The sequence below is a fragment of the Schistocerca americana genome, chromosome X (genome assembly GCF_021461395.2).
Source record: "Schistocerca americana isolate TAMUIC-IGC-003095 chromosome X, iqSchAmer2.1, whole genome shotgun sequence".
NCBI lineage: Eukaryota > Metazoa > Arthropoda > Insecta > Orthoptera > Acrididae > Schistocerca > Schistocerca americana.
Window position 1 is genome coordinate 992,987,238 of NC_060130.1, and position 12,069 is coordinate 992,999,306.

A 12,069-nucleotide genomic window follows, 5' to 3' on the forward strand; every position below is an offset into this window, starting at 1 on the left:
CTCACTTCCCCAGAATACTATGCCATTGTTCATCCAACTGTGGAATGCCTCTTTACCAATCATCCCCGAGCAATGAGACCATTTGGTATCTGTGTGAAGTTTGTGCTAGAGTCCCTTGGTATGGGGCACATACAGGTTTAAATCCTGTGTTTTAACTGACTGCATTCCTGGTTACTGTAGAGGCCCAGAGTAATTTTAGATGTAGTACAATTCAGGAGAGATTGCACTCCTGATTATTTTTTTAATATATTTTCTTACATTTCAAATGAGCATCACAACTATGTAGCAATATTCACAGATGGGTCTAAGCAGGGGGATTCCATTGGCTTCACTGTTGTATCCCTGATTGTGTTATTAAGATTTGGTTGTCTCCAGGCTTCACTGTCTTTGATGCCGAATTATCTCCAATCTTGAGGGTTCTGGAGCAGATGAAATGTGTCATGCCTCTGAAATTCCTCGTCTGTTCTGACTCCCTGAGTGCCCATAATCCTCTGCAATGCTTGTATCCTGGACACCCTTCTCCACTTACAAAGCCTGGGGAATGAGATGTCTCTCTGCTGGGTGCCAGGGTACATGGGTATTGCAGGGAATGAAAGAATGGATGTAGTAGCCATCCCTCTGTTTGCTGTCACCTTGTTGTTGAGGTAAATAGTCATGTGTTGATGGGCATAGGAGCTGCTGAAAGTGGCAGACAATATGCGGCATCTAGTAAAGTCTGCAATGCGGTCATGGGTTACCTACATCCATCTACAAAGGTGGGATGAGATACTCCTTACCCATCTTCACATAGACTGCAGCCCTATGATGCATGGCTTCTTGCTCCAGCGAGAGGACTCTCCTATGTGTGGTGCTTGTGGTGTACAGATCACTGTGTGCCGTTTCTCCTGTTACTTTCAGTTGTATTACCTTTAAGGTAATTACAGACTGGCTCAACCTCTTTGTAAGTGGTCAGCCAATCACATTTGTCTGTGTTGTTATTTTAGCTTCTCTGTTGTTTTACTTTAGCTTCTCTGTTGTTTTACTTATGTTTTAATCTCAGGTACAGCACCAGTCACCGTTTTTCCGATGTCTTACAGTGTGTAAGATAGTGATTGTGTGGGTCAACACAAGTGAGGTGGGAGGGAGTGAGTGAGTGAGTGTCATTTTATAGGTTTACACCTCAGTGTGTGACAACATTTTAGCCATTTTCTCTACAATCTTTTCATTTAATATTTGTAAGGGTGCTGATAACCTCGCTGTTGAATGCCCATAAACCCCCAAAACAAACACAACACACAAAATTTAAAATTAAAAAAAAACTGATTTTGGAACCAGCTTTCCAACACACTATGTTAAATAAAACACATTAAATTCTCTACTTTCTCAAAAGAGCAAGAATAAGTAGTGAGACCTTATGAAAATATTGTAGGGGATGATTGTGGGGAAAAATGGGAGAGCGAAACATACCTGGAGCAGCAGGTCTAGTTCAAGTGCTTGGAATAAAAGTGCTCAGGCAAAATTGGAGGAAGAAAGTGAATGAGAGAGAGCTAAGGGAGTGGTTGAGTGTATGTAAGATGAATATGTTATTGCATTGCCTCACTGTTTTTACTTATTTCTCTTACATTGCAGACACCTTTGTCGCAGCCTTCGTGGTCGTCACATTCTTGTTTCTGCCAGTCCACCGGACATGGCACCCATTGCTAAATCTGATCTCATGCAGGCCTTCATAGATCGCCATAAGGATTCAGACTATGGCTTCCAGCATGAATTTGAGGTATTATTAGCTTATTTTAAAAAAGTAAACATCTTTCTAAAAAATAGTCTTTAATACTGGATTAGACATTTGTTGGAAGTGCTTCAGTGATATATAAAGAAGCTGGTGTTTCTATGAAAGCTTTATGCTGACTATAAGAATGATTTTTGTTTTTGGTAATATGTGCCATCTTTAATTTTTCAGCAAATTTACTGTCTAATTTCATTGCAAAAAAGGAAAACTTTTTTTACTGTTTGCAACATTGTAAGCTTTTTCTTGCTTTATAGACAGAATACTTTAATCCACTATTTAATTGTGAAAAAAATATTAAACAGGAAATGTTTACCAGAAGATTATCATTTGGTTCCAATAGTTCTCCTTGGGGGGGGAGGGGGAAGACTGGGTGAAATGAAAGAGGATAAGAAATGCATGATTAGGAGGGGGAAAGTTGTGAAGATAAGACAATTTTTTAAAAAAGTGTACACCATGTACACTTGAGGATGTGGCCATAGGCCATGAAACTGACCATCTCACATTAAAGATTGTCACACAGCTGTATGCATTGTTATTTTTGCAAGATGTATTACCACCGCTGTGGATGTCCAGAGTGCAGAATTGTTTGTTTTATTTAATTATCTCAAGATAACACTGATATTTTGCTTGAAATAAATGTGCTATATCTCATAGAACCAGTATCACTTATAAACAGACCAACCAATTTGTCAAAGATAATTCATGATGTGTTAATTATACAGGGTGTTACAAAAAGGTATGGCCAAACTTTCAGGAAACATTCCTCACACACAAATAAAGAAAAGATGTTATGTGGACATGTGTCCAAAAACAATTTCCATGTTAGAGCTCATTTTAGTTTCGTCAGTATGTACTGTACTCCCTCGATTCACCGCCAGTTGGCCCAATTGAAGGAAGGTAATGTTGACTTCGGTGCTTGTGTTGACATGCGACTCATTGCTCTACAGTACTAGCATCAAGCACAACAGTACGTTGCATCAACAGGTTAGTGTTCATCACGAACGTGGTTTTGTAGTCAGTGCAATGTTTACAAATGCGGAGTTGGCAGATGCCCATTTGATGTATGGATTAGCACGGGGCGATAGCCGTGGCAATTGGCAATTGGCAATTGATCGGCGTCTTAGGGAGCACGGAACATTCCAGCCTATGACTTGCGACTGGGGAAGACCTAGAACGACGAGGACACCTGCAATGGACGAGGCAATTCTTCGTGCAGTTGATGATAACCCTAATGTCAGCGTCAGAGAAGTTGCTGCTGTACAAGGTAACGTTGACCACGTCTCTGTATGGAGAGTGCTACGGGAGAACCAGTTGTTTCCGTACCATGTACAGTGTGTGCAGGCACTATCAGCAGCTGATTGGCCTCCACGGGTACACTTCTGCAAATGGTCCATCCAACAATGTGTCAATCCTCATATCAGTGCAAATGTTCTCTTTACGGATGAGGCTTCATTCCAACGTGATCAAATTGTGAATTGTCACAATCAACATGTGTGGGCTGACGAGAATCTGCACGCAGTTGTGCAATCACGTCATCAACACAGATTTTCTGTGAACGTTTGGGTAGGAATTGTTGGTGATGTCTTGATTGGGCCCCATGCTCTTCCACCTACACTCAATGGTGCACGTTATCATGATTTCATATGGGATACTCTACCTGTACTGCTAGAACATGTGCCTTTACAAGTACGACACAACATGTGGTTCATGCACGATGGAGCTCCTGCACATTTCAGTCGAAGTGTTCATACGCTTCTCAACAACAGATTGGTTGACCGATGGATTGGTAGAGGTAGACCAATTCCATGGCCTCCACACTCTCCTGACCTCAACCCTCTTGACTTTCATTTATGGGGGCATTTGAAAGCTCTTGTCCACGCAGCCCCGGTACCAAATGTAGAGACTCTTCGTGCTCATATTGTGGACGGCTGTGATACAATACGCCATTCTCCAGGGCTGCATCAGCGCATCAGGGATTCCATGCGATGGAGGGTACATGCATGTATCCTCAATAACGGAGGACATTTTGAACATTTCCTGTGAAATGAAATGAAATGAAATGTCATGTGGCTAGGGCCTCCCGTCGGGTAGACCATTTGCAGGTCTTTCGATTTGACACCACTTCGGCGACCTGCGCGTCTATGGGGATGAAATAATGATGGTTAGGGCAACACAACACCCCTGTCCCTGAGCGGAGAAAATCTCCGACCCAGCCGGGAATCGAACCCGGGCCCTTAGGATTGACAGTTTGTCACGCTAACCACTCAGCTACCGGGGGCAGACAATATTTCCTGTAACAAAGTGTTTGAAGTCATGCTGGTACGTTCTGTTGCTGTGTGTTTCCAATCCATGATTAATGTGATTTGAAGAGAAGTGATAAAATGAGCTCTAACATGGAAAGTAAGCGTTTCCGAACACATGTCCACATAACATATTTTCTTTCTTCGTGTGTGAGTAATGTTTCCTGAAAGTTTGGCCGTACCTTTTTGTAACACCCTGTATATGAAACGTTAACTGTTTTCAGCCTAAAACACCGCCCTCTGCCCACCTCTCTTCCTTCTACCCATTGATTCTAATGTGTAGGCTGTAGACCCTGTGATATACTTTGTAAATTGTACATTTGGAACATAGTACATTTGTGAGATGGTAGTGTAGACATTTGTGAGATGGTAGTGTAGGATATTCATATGCTGTAGCTGTCATTTTATTGCAATGAAGAAAACTGGTCTGGAGTATGCTTCACACTGTATGAAGAGGATGTGCTGAAAAGAAATACCTCCAAATTTTTGATGTGAGAACTCTGAAAGATTTTGAAATAAAACAAAAATATTTTTCTGCACAGTTTAAAAGCTTATAGGTGAAAATATTACCATTTCATCAAATAGAAGAATAATTTGGAGAATAGTATCTACTTAAGAGATGTGTTTGGAGGAAAACTCGACATTGTTATTGTAATAATACTTATATTCAACTGACAGATGTTTAGTCCTGGTCTCCTTCAAAATACGCTCTCCTTTATTCACACTGTTAGCCCGGATGAGTTTCCATTTTACCATGCAGTTCTCAGTCTCTTCTGGAATATCCTTCAGGGCCAGTGCCAAGTTTTTCTTAATGTCATCAATGGTGTCACAAGCACAAATGTTGATGTTCAAAAAAAAGAAGTGATCACATGGAATGTGGTCTGAGGATTAGGATAATGGGATAAACAGTCATCTGATTAACGAATTAACAGAACTGTCATAGTGAAGGTATAGTTCGCAAGGTGTAGCATAAGCTGCGAGTTGCACATAAGGGGAAGAAAGTAGCAGTGGGGGAGGGGTGGGGGAGGATGCTTATGGGAGGTAGGATGCATGCCCTGCTGCTACCCGCCTTAAAAATATTGGAGCATCAAATGGCATACACCTGCAATATGAGACAAAGATTACTCACTAAGTGATGCTGCTGTTGGTAACCTAAAAGATACAACTGCTGCTTATGTTACGACTCTCACTGCCCGTAGTGTTGTTGGTCTGTACATTGACAATGAAGTTTTCTGTGATCATGTCAATAGTTTGTCCACTTCAGATTTATGAATGTAGCTGTAATGAGGAGGCTGGGAACATTCTTCTTTTGTACATTTTGTTTTACTGTAGTGCAAATCAGATAGACTATGTTTCAATAAGGTTTAAGTAAGGAGATAATCTAAGAACTGAGTGCTCATTTATGGTGAGGATATGATTAGTTTCAAATCTTTTGAACCTTTCCTTGTTGAGTTAAATAATACTGCATAATTCTGATTTTATGTAACTTCATGAAACAACACACATTTTTGTGAAAGCCATTTAATTATTTCAGCATTGCAAACAGAAAAAGCAAGTAATAGATTCACTTTATGACAAGCATAGACTTAAATAGTAACAGCACAACTGGTACAAACCCATTTTCGCTGCTGGCATTCACAATAATAGCTCGCTTTTCCTTGTCACAGTAACAGCTCACTTTTGCTTGGAAACCAATGCAAGAAGCCTCTGCCCACTCTAGAAATGACTGGTAGTGTATAGCAAGTCCACATAAGTCTCATTAAGACATGTTGCCACAAGATATGGTGCATGCAGTGTAGTGTAGTGCAGTGGTTAGAATTGCTGTCTAGTATGCTGCGGGTTGCCAGTTCAGAACCAACCAGCAGCTATTATTTGTTACTTAGTATTTATCATTTCTGGGAGGTTCTTCAAGTATCTTATGTTTATATATTCTGGAATAGTCAATGTCTGTGTACATACCAGCATTAAGGAATATTCGATGTTTGTATAAATAGCCGAACACTCTGTCCAGGAAGTTATTTCTGTTATGGCTCTACTTTGGTGTCAGTAATAAATGTGCTTTCACTCCAGAGTGTTGTGCTTCATTGACAACCCTGCCTTCATATATGAATTTGATTGTGGTTTCGGCATGACCCTGGTGGAGATACCGGGTCCTTCAAAACGTACGCCACCATGGCCCCAATTAGGCAAAAAAAAGGTGTCACGTACATGGAAATTAACCAGAATACAAGCAGTACATTCTGTGGCTGCCGACCAAAATTGACCACATGCCTAAATTAATACACCATGTCATCTGCAAACATAGGGGTTGTTAGAAAATCATCTACATTGGCTTCTTTTTAATCCATTCAGGACACACACAATGTAAAATAAAAGGTTAAGTGCACATACAATTTAAATGACAACAAAATCAGATGTATCATATTTCTTAACGTAAATATAACCTGTATGTATGTACTTCAGGGAAATTTTAAAAAAATCTGAGGATGCCCCAACTTTAGTGAAACATGTTCAGGTGATAAAACAAAATGATAATTTCTGCATTTGGATTAAGGCGGACTCATCCTTAATTCACTGTTATTGTTCTGCAAGTACGGGCACTGGGCTCAAAACTCCAATATTCCCATGAAAGGCAAACGTCCCGAGTTCAAGTCTCGGTCCAGCACACAGTTTTAATCTGTCAGGAAGTTTAAGTTCCAATATGATAGTGTTTCTCAAGTACGGGTATGCACACTATCATCTTTTTCTCAGAATGTGCTCATACTATCGGCGATTCGTAAAGGACTTTTATACCAAGGCACATCGCTTTCAAGACCTTCTGCAGGGATATGCCAAATTTTCCTGGAACAAAGTATAAGATCTTTCCCTGTTCATATAAAGGCACTGACATCTTCTCCAGTTCTAGCATTGTATGATGAGAATAGAGAGAGAAGGCATCATGTACAAAATTCTCGGAGTAACTCCTTGCAGATCTATAGCACGCTTAATAGACAGCATGCTCAATAATAGGGTGTTCCAAATAAGTATGGGCACTGACAACAGCTCCATCAAAAAACTAAAGAATGGCTTACCACAAGGATCAGTGCTCGCACCACTGCTGTTTATCCTCTATATTGCAGACCTACCAGAAACACAATCAAGAAAGCTCGGGTATGCTGACGATTGGGCCCTCGCTACAAGATGTAGCACAATCGAAGCATCTGAGGACATCCTAATGAAAGACCTGAAGATAATGGGTGGATATTTCTGTAAGTGGAGACTTCAACCAAATGCTTCCAAAACAGAGGTTAGTTGCTTCCATCTCAACATTAAACTCGCTGGAAAGGAACTCGACATTTGATTTGAAAACACCATTCTCAGGCACAATAAAACTCCGAAGTACTTGGGCACGACGCTGGACAGAACACTATCTTTTAAAGAGCACCTAACAAAGACCACCGAAAAATTAAAGACAAGAAACAACATTATTCAAAAGTTCTGTGGTACTACGATTTGGCTAAACAACCCAAATGTAAAAAAGGTGGATGTCCAGTTGCATAACACTCTAAGGATGATTTCTGGAGTAATTAAACCCGCTTCAATGCAATGGCTCCCAATGGTAAATCAAAACCTACCAATCCACCAAGACATTGAGGCTGCAAACGCTAATAGGCTTCAATCTAGGAACCCGCCAACAAGAACAGCAAGGACCTGTGTACAAGAAGGTTTCAGTATCACAAACGCATGGTCTGAAAAATGGAACGCATGGCAAAATCATAACATGCCTTGCATCACACAAAACCCACCTGGTTTTGACCTACCACGCAAAATGGGGTCCACTCTAAATAGGATTCGAACTCGTCATGGCAGATGTGCTTACTCCCTGTATAAATGGGGTAAAATACCGCCCCTCAGTGTGACTTGATGTTTGTTTGTAATCCTTAAACTTTGTTATATTAGTGATGTTTGTTTGCAATTATTAATGTTTGTTATATTAGTGATTTGTCTGTTTCTTTCTTATGTGTCTGTATTACCATACGATAAATAAAAATAAAATAATGATGAGAATGCCAAGACAGAACTGACACTATCCCTTCAGGATAGGGACAGTTCTAGTACAAATTCATGAAGGTACTAGAAAGGTGATAGCTTATACTCCCAGAGTATTCTCTGAGTTTGAGATGAACAACTTTATAACTGAGAAAGTGTGCCTTGCAGTTGTTTGGGCCCTCAGCATGATGCACCCGTATTATTTGGCAAACTCTTCACTGTTGGTGATGGATCTCATTGTCTGTGCTGGCTGACTAATGTGAATGAACCCTTCAGGTTGAATGGCAGATTGGGCACTGAGACTTCAGGATTACATCATGAAGATAGTATGCAGGAACAGACACAAACACAAAGACACTGACTGCCTTTCAAGGAATTCTTTAGCAGAACACAGCAGTGTGGATGAAATCTGTCATTTCTGCATTAAATGACATTGTTTCTTAACAGAGGGTTGATCCAGTGTTGCTAAAAACTGTAGAAGTCAGAAGTGGTTGCTTGTCACCCCAGCTCATCTGCGGCTGGCAATTCTGAAGTATTTTCATGATACTTCTACATCTGGCCACCTGGGATTGTGACAAATCTAGTCGGAGGTATCACTGGTCAGGTCTCTACCGATCTGTTAGATGCTATGTAAGTGATCAAGACATTTCCATGGAACTGCTACATGCCAAGTCTGGATAGTCATACACCTTACAAATGGATGACTTCATCAGTCAAATGAAAGACATTATGTAAATCGCTGTAAGGAGTCTCAATGATGGAAGTCCATGCTGCAGTTACCTCCGGAGCATCTAGTACCAATCTTGCACTGACAACCTCACCTGCTGTGCTATCACTAAATCTGTGCCAATTGCCGAAGCTCCAGAAATTGCAAAGTTCTCTGTAGAAGACCTCATTTTGAAGCATGGAGCATCCCATTTGATGATCCCTGATCATGTAATAAAATTCAGTCCTTGTTACTTTGCTAATAATTCGTGTAAAAATCCCCCAGGAGACTACATGCCTGTTTGAGTTTAAACTTTTGCATTTCTTTCCCCCTCTGCAATTTCTTTTAACCGTTATATGACAATTGTGTGTGTGTGTGTGTGTGTGTGTGTGTGTGTGTGTGTGTGTGTGTGGGCGCGCGCGCGCGCGCGCGCGCGCTTCCTCAAATTCCTACTTGTTTAATGGAAAAATTGTTATAGATCTAATTTGAAACTTTACAGATTTAAGTGATAGTTTAAATATTGGTTTTTATATTTCAGCTTCTTCCAGATAGATTTGCTGACAGAACAACAAGAAATTCAGAAGCTAGGGAGAACATGTACAAGAATCGGTATCCAGATATAAAAGCTTATGATCAGACAAGAGTTCGCCTTTCTCAGATTGATAGTATAGTAGGTTCAGATTATATCAATGCAAATTTCGTTGTAGGCTACAAAGAAAGAAAGAAATTCATCTGTGCTCAGGGTAAGTTCAAATCAGTCTTGTCTAATGAATGTAAACTGTATAGAGTCCATTAACGAATGTTAACGACATTCTGTAACTACTACTACTATGAAACTTTTGTACTCTGTCCCCCCTCCCCCCCCCCCCCCCCAAAAAAAAAAAAATTCTTTTAAGCTGCCCTACTACTTTTTCAAATAATTCAAGGAGTAAGGATAACAACTCGCCAGGTAGTGGAAGTGTTGAGTTTTCAAAAGGCGCAAGGCTGAGAACTTTGTTGGCCTGTGGACTAATCCTTTTATGACTTGTAGAGCATGCATGTGCGCTCTCTCTCTCTCTCTCTCTCTCTCTCTCTCTCTCTCTCTCTCACACACGCCCACACACACACACACACACACACACACACAGCTAAACTACTGGCAAAATTGTACAGGTGTGAGTTTATGTATGTACGTATGTGTATGTGTATTCTGTAGTTCTAAATAGGGGTAATCCATAAGCTAGCAAAGTTCTCTGTCTTGTTTATGTATCTTTTAGTGACTGAGTGCTTCTAGTATTCTGTGACATGTTATCTTTACCCTTAAAATTATTTACATTCCACCAAAACTTTGCATTAACATATTTATGATATACTTCTTTGTTGTTCATGATATAAGACATTTAAAAATTATTACGTTAGTGCTCACACTTAGTATGTCAGTTACAAATAAAAACTTATCATTAATATGTGATTTTAGGAAGTAGTCCCACAAGTTTGTCATCAGTGTGTCATGTGTAATTTCGAAAACTGCAAGTTGAATGTTGTCTGCAGGGTGTTTTTGCTAAATGGAGACAAACTGCGGGAATCCCTGAAAGAGTAAGCAGCGGAAAAGGTCATGTGGACATATGGTCGGAAATCCATTGCAAGGGAGGTACACCATTTGAAGGTGGAGACAAAAGATCTTTGACAGTGTATAGTTAAGTGATTAAAAACAAGCACAAGAACACATCAGGCAAGTGGGAATGTTCTGTTCATACTACTGTTGTACTAACATGGGGGCAGCAAAACATGGGCACCAATTCGGCTGCAGTGTGTGGTTGGGGTAGATGTTGTTGAGATGTCTAAGCACGGAAATGTGAAAATTACATGGAGCTCTATCATGTAGTAGAACATTACCTATGTACTATGAAAGGCACATGTTCCAGCAGGGGAGGCAGGTTCACCTCCAGGAAGTGCAGATATACCTCGTGTGTGAGGCATAGTAGAAGAATGAGTGGTCCCACAAGGCAGTTGCCAATAATCTGCACCCACACATTGTGGCTGAAAACCCATTTTGATGGTTTGCTGCCACAATGCCACTAAAAACTAGTGCAGAAAGAACATTCAAACCTGCTTCGTGTGTTCTCATGTCTGCTTGCAATCAATGCTGTCAAAGATCTATTGTCTCCACCTTCAAGTTGGTATACCTCCCTTGGAACAACAAATTTCTGGCCATTTGATTTCTTCTTCTTCGTCCCCCCCTCATCGCGATTGCGGTTTATTGCATCGGTTCATCGTGACATTGCTGCTCGCGTTGGTCGAGATCCAATGACTGTTAGCAGAATATGGAATCGGTGGGTTCAGGGGGGTAATACGGAATGCCGTGTTGGAACCCAACGGCCTTGTATCACTAGCAGTCAAGATGACAGTCATCTTATCTGCATGGCTGTAACGGATCGTGCAGCCACGTCTCGATCCCTGAGTCAACAGATGGGGACGTTTGCAAGACAACAACCATCTACACGAACAGTTTGACGACATTTGCAGCAGCATGTACTATCAGCTCAGAGACCATGGCTGCGGTTCCCCTTGACACTGCATCACAGACAGGAGTACTTGCGACGGTGTACTAAATGACGAACCTTGGTGCACGAATGGCAAAACGTCATTTTTTCGGATGAATCCAGGTTCTGTTTACAGCATCATGATGGTCGCATCTGTGTTTGGCAACATCGCAGTGAACGCACATTGGTAGTTTGTATTTGTCCTCGCCATACTGGCGTATCACCCGGCGTGATGATATGGGGTGCCATTTGTTACACGTCTTGGTCACCTCTTGTTTGCATTGACGGCACTTTGAACGGTGGACGTTACATTTCAGATGTGTTACGACCCGTGGCTCTACCCTTCATTCGATCCCTGCGAAACCCTACATTTCAGCAGGATAATGCACGACCGCATGTTGCAGGTCCTGTACGGGCCTATCTGGATACAGAAAATGTTCGACTGCTGCCCTGGCCAGCACATTCTCCAGATCTATCACCAACTGAAAATGTCTGGTCAATGGTGGCTGAGCAACTGGCTCATTACAATACGCCAATCACTACTCTTGATGAACTGTGGTATCGTGTTGAAGCTGCATGGGCAGCTGTACCTGTACACGCCATCCAAGCTCTGTTTGACTCAATGCCCAGGCGTATCAAGGCCATTATTACGGCCAGAGGTGGTTGTTCTGGGTACTGATTTCTCAGGATCTATGCACCCAAATTGCATGAAAATGTAATCACATGTCAATTCTAGTATAATATATT

At 41.2% G+C, this 12,069-nt stretch overlaps 1 protein-coding gene across 1 annotated transcript in view; it reads left to right on the plus strand.

The window, feature by feature from the left end:
- The window catches only part of LOC124554920 (tyrosine-protein phosphatase 69D), a 407,323-nt gene that overhangs the window by 277,995 nt on the left and 117,259 nt on the right, over nt 1-12,069 (plus strand). Inside the window, exons 15-16 of the mRNA XM_047128610.1 lie at nt 1,609-1,753; nt 9,339-9,543. Of these exons, the coding sequence (XP_046984566.1) occupies nt 1,609-1,753; nt 9,339-9,543 (350 nt within the window). The remainder of the gene's footprint in view (nt 1-1,608; nt 1,754-9,338; nt 9,544-12,069) is intronic.